The sequence below is a fragment of the Balaenoptera ricei genome, chromosome 12, assembly GCF_028023285.1.
Source record: "Balaenoptera ricei isolate mBalRic1 chromosome 12, mBalRic1.hap2, whole genome shotgun sequence".
In the NCBI taxonomy this organism is placed as follows: domain Eukaryota; kingdom Metazoa; phylum Chordata; class Mammalia; order Artiodactyla; family Balaenopteridae; genus Balaenoptera; species Balaenoptera ricei.
The window spans coordinates 79,248,426-79,264,664 of NC_082650.1; the positions used below are offsets into that span (position 1 = coordinate 79,248,426).

Genomic DNA, 16,239 nt, shown 5'->3' on the forward strand with positions numbered 1-16,239 from the left:
CGAGCTAGTCGGCCTCTTGGCCTGAAACTGGATTTGGCCAAAGGGAAGCACTGACAGACTGTCAGGGGGTAGAAGGAGAGACAGAGCCCAGGATAGGTACCCTCCTCTCCCCCATGCCCATGCTGTTTCAGCAGCTGTCCTGTTTCTCTGTGGCCACAGCTCCTGTCAGGCAGCCCCTCTTCCATGGCAACCGCTCTCACCGGGCTCCAGGACCGTTCCTACCCACCCTGCTTCAGGCTCCACGGTGATGACTTCCCAGAGAGAGTTGTGAGCTCGTGGGTGCTTCACCCTTCCTTCCTGGTTCCCTACATCTGCCCAGAACTTTGTAAATAGTCCCTTTATTAAACTCTATTCAATTAAAACCTTTGAATGTGACATCTTTTTTCTGCTATAACACTCATAAACTTATAAATCATAATAGAAAGGGTCAGAAAGTTACAAAGGCATTAGTATAGTACTGTAGAAGATGAATTATTTCTGTTTTTAGTCTTCGCTTCTGAGTTTATCTAATGAATCGTTCTCATTCGAATAATTCATAGTGTGTGTGTGTGTGTGTGTGTGTGTGTGTGTGTGTGTGTGTGAGGGGGAGGGAGAGAGAGTTTGAGAGAGAAAGGAAAAAATTGTATTTTATTTATTTCAGGTTCTTACAGTAATCAGATGGACTAAAAGATTCTTTCGTACCGGTGCTTAGAAACCATGTTTTAAATAGGAAGGTTACGCAATGTTTAATACTTGCTAACAGTTTAGTAAAGTATATATTCGGTATTTTTATTAGTTTGCGTAATGAACATGCTAAAAACTACCCTTTTATTATGATATAACTCATGGTACTCACTCTTAACAGTGCTGCTATATTCTCTATTCCTGCGCAAGAAAAATCTTAATAATGGTTGTAATCATAAGTAATAATAGTCATAATCATAATATACATATAATTTTGCATCATAACTTTTCCACTTAAAAGTATACAATGAGCATCTTTCCATGTTGCTACATAATTTTCGTAATCATTACTTGCAAATTCTATAGAGTACCTAATCATATGGATGTACCATGAATCACACACCACTGCCATTCCATTTTCTCCTAAGCAATTTTCTCAGAATCTATATGAAAATTATTACTGTGCACACAATAACATCAAATAAATCTGATAGACATGAGGTCCTTCCTTGGAAGAGTAAACCTAGTTAGGACTAAAGTATGCTGCTCTAACACTTAGACTGACCTGCAGGATGGGCAGGCAGGTTGGCCAATGGTCTCTGTGTACAGAGAGAGAGAGGAGCCCTGCAGAGGAGCCTGGTCTCAGAGAAGAGGGAGCTGGGGACCCAGACTAGACCAGTAACAATCCTTGAGCCCCAGAGAGGGACAGAGCTTCTAAGTACAAGAGTTGGTCTGTCACCAGTGAATAGCACACGGTCTGTTTCACCAAATATCCATGAGATTTTGGGGGGCACACAGCCATGCTCTCTTGGGATCCACGTATCACAATGGGAGATGATCTTCCTGCCTCCGGGAAGAACACAGAGTACTGTCTCCGCTCCACAGACCCAACGAGGAATACCATCCCTGGTATCCACACCTACGCCTCACCCCTGTGTGGGCCCTGAGGGCTTCGGGGCAGAGAGCGCCAGCTGCAGGTGGCCCTTGTCGCAGCGGCAGCCCTGTGGTGCCTTCTGTAGGGATGTGACGCCAGAGCCAGAGGACTGCGGACTCCGCATGGTTGTCCAAGTAACCCTCCAGCAACTCTCCCAAATAATTAGGGAAAACTTTATGAGGCTGTCTAGCAATTGGGATAGAATTAAAAAACAAACAAAAAAACCCAAAACACTACTTGTTGCTATTAATGTCTATTTAATTTTCCCTCTGGCTTAGGGTAACCTAGGGAAGATGAATTGTAATTTGCAATTTTTACATTTGGTGAAAGGCACACAGTCACGACACGTATGTTCTCTGACCTCCTTGAAATACTTCACATAAAAGATGAAATAGGGTGAAAGTAAATGTATGCTTCAATGGAAAAGAGGAAAATATGGGGAATTTACACAAAGTATTCTCAAAGAAACATTTGCTATTAGACTGACCACAGACATATTAAACTTCTTTCAAAAAGAAAATTCCCAAGGGCTGTTTGGGGCTACATGGGTAAGTTTAAAAACAGTTCTAAGGTCTCATGACTTCAGTAAAGAACTTTATGTGAATAAGCCTCCGAAGAGTAAGGCTTCCAAAAGACAGATGCTGTGGGACTGCTCATTTTCTTGGCCTAAGGGAAGGTTGCCAGCATTCAACTTTCAGGCTGAAAGTCTGAATTCATTTATTTTATGGCTAAGATACTTGATATTAACGCAATATCTCCATCTAGTTTGCATGTCGTAGATAAGAAAAAAATCAAGCACAATACGTAGACTAGTCCCAAGGGTGGAGGGTTTTCCCCAAGTATATTTTATTTAAAACATGTGGACTTACTTCTTTCAAAAAGAATATATTCCAAAGCATTGGAAGGACTGAATTAGGATGTTTCTGTTTGCAAGCAACAGAAATCCAATTTAGAACAAAGTGGAAGGATCCTGGAGTGAAAGGAAGTTGAAGGTGCACAGGGCAGCAGTGGAGCTGGTCAGCTGGCCGTGGGGGGACTGACCCAGCTTGTATAACATCTTTCCTTAGTACAATGGTTCCTTTCTTTCTCGGATGAAGAAGGCCTTCTTCTACAGGGAAGGTAGCAGTAGGTCCTTCCAGAATAACATCACCCTAGATCTGTTTGTTTGAAAAATCCTGAAAATGGCTTTGATTGGCTGGTTTGGGTCACCTCCCATCCCTTGACTAGGCACTGTGGCCAAGGACATGGTGTCCTACCTCTGGCCCAGTCCCAAGTCTGCAGACCAAACAGAAGATGGGACCATTGGCAGGACAGCTCTGAGCCAGGCTGGCTCTCCGTTTGTGACTTACAAGAACAGAGATGAAGAAAATAAAGGAAACTTACTGACAATCTCATCACTCTCAAATGAACAGTTTTGAATGAGCATTCTATTCTGGTTTGTCCATTTGCAGACACATTTTAATGTACAATATTGTCTTAGAGCCCCTTAAAAAAAATACATGGTTTTGAAATCTATCTGAAGAAATAGGCCTAAAAATATAGAAACGATGTTCATCTCTCGGGGACTTCTGAGGTCTTGCCCTACCAGAAGGACTGTTTCTGTTCCTGAAATTCCTGAAGAAATGAGATACAACCCCATGTCTCTGAAGGTCTAGAATATCAACTGGTATAAAATATCAAATACTATCAATATATTACTTTAAATGTCTACACTACTCAAAGTAGACATTTAAAGTAATATATTGATAGTATTTGATATTACTTTCAAGTACTTTTTCAAGTGCTTCAAAGTACTTACTTTCAAGTGCTTTTCAAGTACAAGGTCTGATTCAAGTATAGGCCTGCATTTCCTTTCATGGGTTTGTTCAGCAGCATATTGAGAGCCTCTGTAGACCAGGACTTTTCTAGGCTCTGCAGAATTGTAATAAACAGACCAAAGCTCCCTGCCTTTGTGGAACCAGTAAAACATGTGGAATCTAAAATATGATACAAATGAACCTATCTACGAAACAGAAACAGACTCATGGACATAGAGCAGACTTGTGGTTGTCAAAGGAGGAGGGTGTTGGGGGAGGAATGGAGTGGGAGGCTGGGATTAGCAGACGTAAGCTGTTATATATGGAATAGATAAACAACAAGGTCCTACTGTACAGCACAGGGAACTATATTCAGTATCCTATGAGAAACCATAATGGAAAAGAATATTAAAAAGATTGTGTATATATGTATAACTGAATCATTTTGCTGTACAGCAGAAATTAACACATTGCAAATCAACTATAATTCAATTAAAAAAAATTAGGAATGAAGGGGAAGAAAATCCCAGTGTAATAAGTAGGTAGGCGTTCCAAATGATCAAGAAAATATTTTTAAAAGAATTATTCTAATTCTTTATAGTGTGAAATAAAATTCATATTTTATGGCAAGACAAGAAAAATTTAAACATAAAAACTTTTCTCTGCCCTTTGGCCTCCTCTCTCCCCCCACTGTGCATTGTGTATCTGCATCATGAATCCACCAAACCTTCCCCATCGGCAGAAATACCATCAACAGCAACATTCTCATCAACAAGATAACTCCTTAAAGATAACATTCCTTCTTGATTTTGTAAGGGATCACGATGACACTTAGATCTGGATTGTGTAAACTGTCAATAATACGTCATTTAATGTACAGCCCTCTATCTCAAAAAACTTATACAACTGTGCCTTGACTTCTAACGAGCAGAACAGCCCTCAGAGCTTTCTGAGATGCTCTTCCTGGGTTATAATCCTCAAATTTCACTTGAATAAAATTTTCCATTTCTTTCTTAGATCGACTGATTAATATTTCTTCGACAACGGTCACTGTATCTTATGAAAATTCATAGAAATAAGATATTTATGGTAGCCAGGTAGGCCTTGGCAAGAAACTGAAGGACTTGGCAAAACAAGACCTTAGTAATTATTTTCTTAAAATGATGGAACAAAATATTCTAAAAACAAAGACCTTTGCTTATCAATACATTGGATAAACAATTAGGTTTGGCTAAATTATTTCCTCTCCTCAAATGAAGGACCTTGAAAGTGTTACCCGATATAGGAACAACAATTACGTAGCCTTTATTTGCTGATATCATGATTACATAAAAACCTCCACCTTCATAGGGAACAGACAGTATAAAATGAAAGAAAAACTTTCATTTTTACCAAAAAAAAAATAACTTCGATTTTACAATTTTATTTTTCGCATTTGGAATGTTCTGCTATTAACTTTATTATTCTTCTCATTCTTCTTGTGCTTCTTCCTTCTTTATTCTTGCATCCTTGTATTTTCAGTTTTTCTTTTTAAAAGATTTGAAAGTCTATGAATTTATCTGTGAGTAAAATTTTGGCTGAAGCGTATCAGTGATCTTATCTTCTAATTACGTTGTAGTTGTTTCCTCCTTGCTTCCACAGTTACTTAGCTGGGCGTCTTTTTATTTCTAAGTGGGATGTGGTACCTTTGAATACTCTTTTCTTTGGGGAATTTACTGTTATTTTTCTTTGTGCCTTAGTACAGTATATGGTCAATTTTTTGAACCGCCTGTGTATAGGCTAAAAGGCAACAGAGTCTCTGTTTATGAAGACACAAAGTTTAAAACATATTTCTATTGACCTAAACCTATTACTTACTCCTGTCTACTTCATGTATCAAATTGAAAGTGGGGTGACAAAGCCTTCTACAACTGTTCTGTTCATATCTTTTGCATTTATAAGTTTTTGCTTACATTTTAATACCACGCATTTAGAATGTAAAGAATTTACCTGTTATATTTTCACTGTGATATATTCCTTTTGTCAAATGTAGAACATTTGTTTCACATAAAAAAGAGTATTTATGGGAATTCCCTGGTGGTGCAGTGGTTAGGATCTGTGTTCTCACTGCTGAGGGCCTGGGTTCAATCCCTGGTCGGGGAACTAAAATCCCACAAGTCTCACGGCACAGCACCAACAAAAAGTGTATTTATGACAATTACTGGTGTGCATCTTTTCATCTAACTTGTTTTCATTTTTACTTCTAGTCCTTTCCACCTATGATTTCCTCATTCTTGTTCTAATTTTATTTCTCATTTTCCTGGCAAATATCTTTAAATACCATATTCAGGGAGGTATCAGGTGTCAGGGTTTCCAAATCTTTGCCCATATATGAATGTTCCCTATTTCCTTCCAAGTTCCATGGCCTAGGAAAACACATCAGAGTCTCCAAACCTCATGTCTCTCTGAAAATTCCAACATGATGCTTTGGGGTCATGCCCTCACCCCTCAGCTGAGTATCTCTGCTAAGGCAGTGCTGTGTGCCTACATGGTGTACACCCATCAGTTCTATCCCTGGTGTACCTCGAACTGGTAAAAGTTTGAGAACCAGTCTTTTAGAATTTAGTGTCATTGACAAGTCTGAGGCTTACTAAGTTGTGCTTCTGCATGAGCAACCCGACCTTCTGTCCTGTGGTACCCGGAGGGCCTGGGCCAGGGCCATCCCTGTGGCTGGTGCTGGATGGCACTGGGATTGGCAGCCCCTCCAGAGAGAGCCACATGCGCTGGGAGAGGGAGTTCTCTAAACAAACAGCAGTGCTGTTTCTAGAAGTGGGGGCAGGGAGGCCAAAAGCAGCCAGAAGCCACACGAGTCCACCCCAGGCAAGCTGACAGGAAGGAGATTTCACGAAAGCGAGTGTGGACCCTCTGTGGGATGTCTTCTCAGGACCCCAGCAAGAGTTTCTAGCTTCTGTGACTTAACTTTCAAGGACTAAAATGAGGTAATTGTCTCGCTGTTGTGCCTGCCTCACTTCTCTATCTAATGTATACTGTTTACTTAGCTTGGATAATATCTATCAGTTGTACGGAACATGGATGTGATATTTTTTTTGCGAAAGGACTTGGGTAATTGGAACTATAGAAGATTATATTCACTTATACATTCATGTTGTCACGTGGAGCAGACTTTATCCTGAAGCTGGGGGTGGTGGGGAATTTGGAATTCCTTTAACATCTCTTGAGTGTCTTCTCGTTGCTATTTTTGTCGTGGTCCGAGCGCAGGTTGGAAAAGAATTTCCAGACACGAGGCAGAATGTAAGGAAGATAGAGTTTATTAAAGAGAAGAGTCGCTGCAAGAACAGCGGGCCGACCTCCTGGTAGCCAGGGGAAGTCGACACTGAGCACGGGTTGCTTGTCTGTTTTTATAGCCAGGGAACCTGCAAGTCATCGGCTGACTGGGCAGAGTATGTATACTTTCAGCGTGCTGAGCGGGAGAAAAACATGGCAAATGTCTTTCCTTATATGGGATGGGAAAGGGACGGGGCAGGCTGCTTGGGGGGCTCTGGGACATTGCAATGGTCACATTGTGACAGAGTGATAGAAGTCCTGTAACTCTTTGTTCAGGCAGTATTGGCCCTTTGAGTTTATCTTGTTCTTTGTCCTTGGGGCACACCACCATTTTCTTATTTTCACAATATGGAACAATTCGTTTCATGTAAAAAAAAATTTTAACACAATTATTTAGATGTGTATGTACTTCTTGCGCCATAGACCGAGTTTAGCATGAAGTGTAACTTCTTTACTTTGGAAGGGAAGGGGGCATTTACTGGTGGGCACGGCAGGGCTAACTGGAGAAGGGAAGCAGAGTTAAAGAAAATAAAATTAAAATAACTAAGGGAAAATTCTTACAACAACAAATGAATTTTAAAAATAGGATTAAAAAGGTACCAATGGCAATAAAACAAGTAACTTCACCTGAAATCGTAAATAATATCAACTAAAAAAATAAGTTCAAGTAAAACAAATATGTTCAAATAGAACCCATTATCGGCCCAGACGTGGGTGACCAGCACACGTTCCCTGCTCTGCTGGACTGACCATGTGAGCACAGAGCTCCCTGCAAGGACGCCTAGATCCTCAGTGGAGAGGGAAGGCCAAAGCCAAGGTCCATACTGAGTTTTGGCATCTTCCACTCAGAATGTCCTGAACCGTAAGCCAAATGGATTCCCTAAATCTTTTCCAAACTTATTGCTGACAAGTACATCTTTTCCCGTCCTATACTGTTCAGGTGTTTCTATTTATAAACCAAGGACAGGGCTTTATTTTTACCCCTAACAAAAGCTTTGTTTATTTTAGCCACTGCTCTCCAGAATCTGTTACAAAGTGCCTTCTTTACTTTACTCCAAGTCTTTGGCAATCTACAAATGTCACTTTCCATATCCTCCTCCAAACATCTGATAAAAATAAACAGGACACAACTTTTTAAACTGTAGTTTTAAAGTAATATATACATTTGTAATCATAAAAAAATGTCCATTTTTTCCAGTGTTTATAGAGAAAGGAAAACACTACATGACCCTATTTCTCTGATTTTTGTCAGGGGTGGGGTGGGGCTCGTTCAGCTGGAACTGGTGAGAAGAGCTCTTCTTGGGTGTATGGGAGGGAAGGTAGGGATGAGAGCACCCCCTCTGAGGGTAGGGCTGGAGGGTGAGGGCTTCTGCAAAGGGGTCCCTGAGGCCGTTGTCTACACTATGGTGAAGGGCGGGAAAGGCCTAATCAGATACAAGAGGCCCTGACAAAGTCCCCAGCAAGGAGGTTTCCTCCTTATGTCGCTGTTCATGCTGTTTTTCTTTTTAGCTACATATTAATATAAAGGACGTGGAAAAAAATATTTGTTTTGCAACATCGTGGCCAAAAAAACCAAAAAACTGCAGCAAAAGCTTGATGATTTTATAACAGAAGACAGGCTCAGGCTGTCCACCTCCCAGAAAAAGAAAGAGAAGAAGCAAAGATGATCCTTCCTGCCTCACCACACTCTGGAGAAAAAGTGAACTTGCCCCTCAGTAGACCACCTTCTTGGGACAAGAGGGAAGAACAAGGAAAAACATTCCAGAAGTTTCATCAACATACAACTGTCTTAGCCATAAAGAATGAAACCAAATACAATAAAGTTGAAAAACCAGCATTTCTAAACATTTCACTTCCATGCAGATGTAATTAACAAGCTATGATCACTGTAGCTACAAAAACAAAAAAGAGACACAAGCTGAAGACAGTCTGATTTTTGCTTTATTGAATAGTATCCCACATCCAATATTTACAGACACAATTAAATGGAATTTATAAGCCTACCATGCAGAATATTTTTAAAAGTTAATCTGAAATGACTCTTAATGGAAATGATCAATTCATATGTGTGAATACAATAATTAATTCATCATTTTTCAGCCAATATCCAAGTCGGTTCATTTCATAAAAACTCTATTTTCAAGAAGAGGAAATATAAAAAAATTCAGAAAAATATTTCCGTATCTAGTCCTAATCTTCCGGTTTTTCTGTAAAAGAAGTCAATAACGATTATAGACACCCTGGCCACCATGAATTAAATACAGACTTTCTCAACTGCATGACTACTTTCTTTAATGCCATATGTAACTTTTAGCGTAGAAGAGCTACTCTTCTTTTATCGTATTTTCATGAGAGGTCTAAATATTTTTTTTTTTTTAGGTTTAAAAAGAAATACATATCCAAATTTAAAACCAGCACCTAAAGATTACTTTAAAAATAGCAACAAGGACATGGCCACACAGTATTACCTTGACTTTCCATTATGGATGGTCCATGCAAGGAACAAGATGGACACAAAAGTGAGGAAGTCCTCTAACCAGGCTTAAGTGAGACTGTAGAAGCCAGCTTCTCTCACAGACATTAAGAGGACATCAGAAATACAGTGTCTACCTCTGCATGTCTGAAAGAATACTGGGGCATGTAGGCTAATGGCCCTACTAATGCCTATGACAATATCCTCAGAATAGAGGATAGAATAGAACTACAAAAAGGTGGGGATCATAGTGGTGGATGGAGGGCATTATTTTCTCTACATGACCAAATGTAAAGGTATCTCTCTCTCTCTTTGGTTTGAGGTGAGCTGGCTTTACTACCCATACACAGAATTCAAGAATCATAGTATTTCCTAATCTTTAAAAAGTATGGGCTATGTTATTATATAAAGCCTATTCTTCCCTTTCCTTTCAAAGATCATGGTTCTTCAAAATGTATTATTATTATTTGGACAACCTAGATATTAAAATGTAAAGCACTTAATCCCTATCTACACATTTTGAACCATTTCAAAAAATGCCAAAGGTAAAACAAATCAGTGTATTGGTGATAGCATCTTCTATATTAAAGCCCTGAAAACTAACTTAACAGTCTTTAAATGGTATTCATTTTTGCTAGAATAACACTGCTAGAGGGACAGAAAAGCATGACCTAGAAAATCACAATGAATAAATGTCACTTATTAGCCATAATTTTAAAATATTCACTTGCCAAGAAAGGTTCTGGGAATGGTAGCGGTGCTGGATTTTTTTTTTTTTTTTTTAAGTAACAATTTCCCTTATACATAATAAATAGGTTTCCTGTTCAACAAACGTATCTTTCAAGATAACATGAAGGCAAATTTTAGAATGCTACGGATCATCATATAGTTTAAATCACTGGAGTCCAATTTAACGGTGCCTGAAGGGCCATCTTTAAATAACAGAAATTAACCCGATTCATGAACGGTTTAAATTGCCAATAAAAATATACACAAGTGAGGATAAAGTTGGAACAACGGGGTAAGGTATATTTGCAATCATGGCAGACGGCATCTTCATCTAGTGATTATTCAATGTTAACACGTGCATGTATCAGTTTTATAGAAATCAGATAATGCATATGCTTGATATATTTCTATTAAATTTAAACATACTACTATAAATTCACATTTTTTTTTCTGAAATCCACACTTTGTTCTGGAAGTTGCCATTTATGAAAAGACAACGCACTGATGACGGTTGTTCCTTGATCAACAGGACGTTAATGTGAGGAACACTCACTACCTTTCTCAAAATGCAGGGCAGACTTACCTGTGGTCAATAGTTGATCATTTTCCGAAGGGCGTCATAGCACTTCCATTTGTCTGGGATGTAGAACGGCTCAAAAATGTGAGGGAATGGCGTGTCGTATCCACATACCCTTGATATAGGAGCCTCCAGGTTCAGGAAACATTCTTCCTGCAGAGAAGAATCCAGATGGTTAACTTCAAAAATATTTTATTCACAGAAATGAAACATTTCACTTTCAAATACAATGGCATCCAAAGGCATTATAATTTTTTCACATTATAATAATATTATAATGTGAAAAAAGCAGGTAACAAATAGCATGTTTGGCCTGATCCGAGTTTTACTTAAGATATGTTTTCATATATGCATATGCATTTTATGCCTATATACATATCTGTTGCTTAAGACAAAGTGGAATTATACCAAACAGGCTGTTCTACAAATATAAATGTAAGGTATGACAAAATCATGACAAATGTTCACAGTAAATTCTGCAGCTTGAAATTAGTGACAGTATATGTTTTCTCTTGTTTCTTGAATTTTTCAAATTTTATATAGGACAAACATGTATTACTTTCACAATAAATATTTATAATTACTCTATGCAACCAGACTGAACTACCAGTTACTTGCCTATGTTCAGGTCTCTCTCACAGCCAGGTTTTGCAGACACTGACAGTCCCCTGGCTACTTACACCCCAAGCCCACTACCGCTATTTGCCCAACTGATGTGCAAACATCTCTCAGCTATCACCTTGGGAGTCACCTCCACCAGGAAGCCTTCCTTGACAGCACCTCCCCAACTCTGCACCACTGATGAGGGAGAGGCTTCTGCTCTGAACTCCCACAGCACTGAACTCAGCACAAGCCACTGTTTTTGCCCAATTATCTATCTTCCCTGAGAGACTATGAACTCCAGGAGGTTAGAAATCTGGTTCAAAAAAATGTAAGATCCCTAAGAATATATACATATGTGTAACTGAATCACTTTGCTGTAACCTGAAACTAACACTACATAGTAAATCAACTGTACTTCAGTAAAAAATTAATTAATTAATTTAAAAAAAAGTAAGATCCTGACCACAGGAGACCCTGTAGAAAGTTATCTTCAGGAAAAAAAAAAAATGTTATTCAAGTGACAAATTCAAATTTGAAAATAAAATGTTTAGAGAGTTAAAAGAAATCTAAAAAGAGATATGTGATTAAACTATTCTTAGGAAAATGATATTACCATTCACAGCTATTACCTGAAATCACATCTTTGAGTTTACACATCCACTTTCTCCATTGCTTTGTGTCACAAATGCTTTGGAAAGGTCCACATGTTCTTACACATTTTACTAACTGTATTTTTACATTTCATTTGAGCAGAAATTTTTAAAGGAATGCTGATGCTCGGTCCCTATCTTTTGTATATATTTCTCCCAGTGACAAGTGTATCAGGGCAGAAAGGGCCTGGGAACAGAACAGTCACCTCCAAAGGGAAGCAGCTGGCTATTTACACACTCTCCCTGCCCCCAAAAGAACTACTGCGACTTACAGTATCAAACACCGAATACGCTGGTTTTCCCAGCAACAGGAAGTCTTCATCAATAACCTGAGAACCTTGCAGACATAAGGTTTAAAGAGTCACCTAAGAAATTCCACTACTAATAAGCTCAAAAGAGATGACAGATTGGGTAGACAGTTTCTTGATTGAAACAAGTTATTTTAAAGGGATTTAAATTGTCAATTTGGGATTAACTCAGTTTATTACTTTAGTTGACACGAGCTGTTTTTCCGCCTCCCCTGAATACTGCATTCTTCATACACAAACTCTCCACGGGCACTGCAAAATGCAGAAAAGCCAGGGGGAAATATTTCCCTTAAATACCTTTGATTTTACACCTGTTATAAAATATTATTCTTTCAAACTAGTTCCCTGGAAAGCCGGCCTATGACAAAATGATGTTTCAGTGTTTGTGAAAATCACTCCTTTTAGCAGAATGACCAACATCACCAAACTAAAATTTATTTTTAAACAGCAATGCTTCTAATTTCTCAAGAATGTGAGAATCACTCTACAGGAATATACCTACATGTTTGCAGGAGCGTAGAAAAAGGTCTGTGAGGTCACACTTGAACTGTCAACAGAGGCCACCCTTGGAGGCTAGGAGTGACAAGGAAGTGACAAAGGACTCTACTTGTACCTTATATGTATTGTTGGAGCTTTTATGACACAGTATTACTTTTGTAATTAATTGGCACTGATATAAAAGTAAAGAGTAAAAAGAAGAATCATCTTATGTGGATAAAAGTTCCTATTTTGTGTTAACACAAATTTGTGATTTTATATATAGCCTTTTCTTAATTTGGAAACAATTACTGTAAGGTATATGGAATTAAATTATTATAAATTACTATATATAAATATATAAAAAGTAATTATAAAAATCATGGAAGATAATTCAAGAATATATGATTCAGTTTTATAAGGATATACCCTAACCTATGGAAACAGTATGAAATTTTAGCGCTTTGCTATCTAAAGTATATTAAAGAGCCAAGTTATTCTTTCCACAGACTTGTGTTAAAACTTCTTTTAAAGCAACTGGAAATAAGATGTTTGGGTCAAGCAGCTATACAGAGTTACTTCCCACTGAACTGGTTCACATATGAATGATTTATGTGTGACTACATGTTTCTTTGGGCAACCATTAAAACTGGCATCCTTGTTCAAGCTCAGTTTTTTTCATATAGAAGCTGTACATACACACACACACACACACACACACACACAGAGAGAGAAAAAGGAATATTTGAAACTCATTGGCAGATTTATAGATCAATGTGCCAGATTAATCCTGCACAAAGTATCTCTCTTCCTTATATACATTTTGACACCATGACTACAGCAACCATATGCCCTGAATTTTCAAAACAGTCCAGATTCATCATATTCTTCTTTTCCATTGGTCACATAAGTACACTTACATTTTTTAAACTGTGACGATTTTTGATTCAGAAATATTAATCTGCATAAAATTCGGAATAAATAGTTACCTAACCCACAGGGTTGCCATGAGGATTGCAGGTAGTCTCCAGCACAGGGGCTAAGATGAGAAGTACCAGTTTCTGGTCTCTCTTCCTGGGGAGCTTGTATGTGGACTGGCTCAATCCACACGGAACAATGACAGATGGGACGGTGAGGTTACAAAGCAAATCACAGTGGAACATGTAACCAGGGGCAACAGAAGAGAACCCAGCCAGGTGCCAGGAGAAACTTCCTTCCAGCTATTCATGGTCCAAAGTTTCACCTTGGATCCAATGAGAAGAACTGAAAGTAAACTCTAAATCCATCAGGTAGTAACACCTACATATACTGTGCTTGTGGTATAAATAATCAGGTGCTTTGAGAAAAACAGATATTCCTTCCAAAAGACCCTTGCACGAAACTCTAATATAGGGTATTTCAATTTACTTCTGAATATGTCTTTTTGTAAGTATGAGAATTTTCTTTCCAAAATATGTTAATAATAATAATAGTAACCCGTACTTATGATGTAGCAGGTGTGGTGCTAAATGAGTTGTATTTTATCTCATTTAAACATTTTAACAAATCTATGAGGTAGGTATTATATTCCATTTCACAGATGAAGAAACCAAGGTGAAGGAACTTGCCCAAGGTTGACAAGCTATGTACAGAGCCAAGTTAAGACTCAAACCTGACTACATACATTCTGCAAATTTTGAAGCACAACTACTGAGAACAGCAATAACAAGAAAAAATAAAAATAAAATGGAAGGCAAGCTGGGATTAAGGTTTTACAACAGAGCCTCAAAAGGGTTAAATTCGGTCTAAGAAGCCTTTCCCATGTATATAAGGAAGGTAGACATTAAGACGTGAAAAAGCTGAAAGCACACACTTAAGCATGAAGGTAACACATAGAGCAATAAACAGATGGTCCTGGGTATCAGGAAACTCCTAGGCTATCCTAAATAATTTAAAGAAGCATAACTCAAATCGTTTATGTATTAGCCATCTGGGTTGCTATGCATGTTATAACCAGAAAAGGAAGCAAACAATGTGAAATAACAATTTCAAATCATAAAAATCATAGACCCCGGCAAAAGAAAAATTCTCTAGTTGCCGATTTTCTGTAACAAAACAAAATAAATTTTTAAGTGTCTTGGAGAAATTGCAGACGACAGAGATCCTGTAAATTTTCTAGCAGATGAAAATAAAAATAAATAAAAATTAATAAAATAGGATCCATGATTAAGACAAAATATTACTGATAGGCTTTAAAAATTAAGTGTACTTAATATCAACTGAAGTTAATAACACTGTATTGTAAATTTGCAAGCTGCTAAGAGAGTAGATCTTAACAGTCCTCATCACACAAAAAATTAAGTATTGCATTTATCCGTATGCTTTGGTGAATGTAATACAGGTTATAGGTTATTACATGTGTACGTAAATGCATGGAAGTTAGGGCTTTCAAGGGATCGCTCAAGACGTCTCAACACTTAGCCTCATTTCCCCATGAAAGTTTTAAGGACATCAGCCATAAATTCTCCTGTCACCACGTCACAGAAGTCACATCACTGAAATCAGCCTCCAGCATTCCGCAGTGGGGCTATTGTCACTCCCAACAAATCTTTTTCTTGTTTTTATGGCAAAGCCGTATAATATAATTGATACAGCATGGATTTTGGAATTCTCTCTGAAAGGAATCTTTGTTCTACTAGGATTTAACCTCTCCAAGGCTCTGTTTAGTCAACGGCAAAAGAGAAGTATTATAAATTCTGTCCTTGTGCCTTTTCTCACCGTCTGAGATGGCCCACACTCTATCTGTCGAGCGTGTTTCTCTCTAAATAAATCCACTTCTAACCCATCTGTCCTTGTGATATTCTATTGTTTTGTGACTCTGTTGTTACCTTGCCTTTTTGCATCTCTAGCTTGGGCAGCAGCCTATGAGAAGTACCTGCTTTCATGCCTGACATACCATAGTGCTCAATAATTGCAAGGGTTTTTTTTCTTCCAGTTTTACTGAGATGTAATCGACATACAGCACTGTATGAGTTTAAGGTGTACAGCATAAGGATCTGACTCACATCCATCATGAAATGATGATCACCATAAGTTCAGTGAATATCTATCATCTCATATAGATACAAAATTAACAAAATAGAAAAAAAAATTTTCCTTGTGAAGAGAACTTTCATATATAACAAATAGCAGTGTTAATTATATTTATCATGTTGTACAGCGAATCCCTAGTACTATTTATTTTATAACTGGAAGTTTGTATATTTTGACCACCTTCATCCAATTCCCCCTCCCCCACAACCCCTGTCTCTGGTAACCACAAATCTGATCTCGTTTTCTATGAGTTTGTTTGTTTGTTTGTTTTTGAAGTCTACTTGACCTAATAATTGCTAGGTCTTTGTTTTCCTCTTAAGATTTTTCAAGTTCTAATGAACACAAGGTATCTGAAATGACAGCCCAAATCATCATTGAAGACAAGATTCTGGTATACAGAACAGTCAACACTGAGAAGTAATATCCATTGTAACACAGTGCCTGACAGCTACCATTTATTGGACACTTACTGAGCCTTAAAAAATGCAAGAAAATACCAAGACAAGTTTAAGTGCTGTATGAGGAAGGAGGGTGGGGACCACTGAAGTTCCTGAAGGAGGCAGCTGCATCCAGTGAAAGGCAGGATCTGGTGCTGCCCCCTGCTGAGGAGCAGGGGGCCTACACACTTACTGC

The 16,239-nt window shown here is 38.2% G+C and overlaps 1 protein-coding gene across 1 annotated transcript in view; it reads right to left on the reverse strand.

Moving 5' to 3' along the window:
• Positions 1-10,502: 10,502 nt before the first annotated feature.
• Positions 10,503-16,239, reverse strand: part of BCKDHB (branched chain keto acid dehydrogenase E1 subunit beta) — a 235,886-nt gene continuing 230,149 nt past the window's right edge. The window contains exon 10 of the mRNA XM_059941750.1: positions 10,503-10,649. Within this exon, the coding sequence (XP_059797733.1) occupies positions 10,509-10,649 (141 nt within the window). The 3' untranslated portion in view covers positions 10,503-10,508. The remainder of the gene's footprint in view (positions 10,650-16,239) is intronic.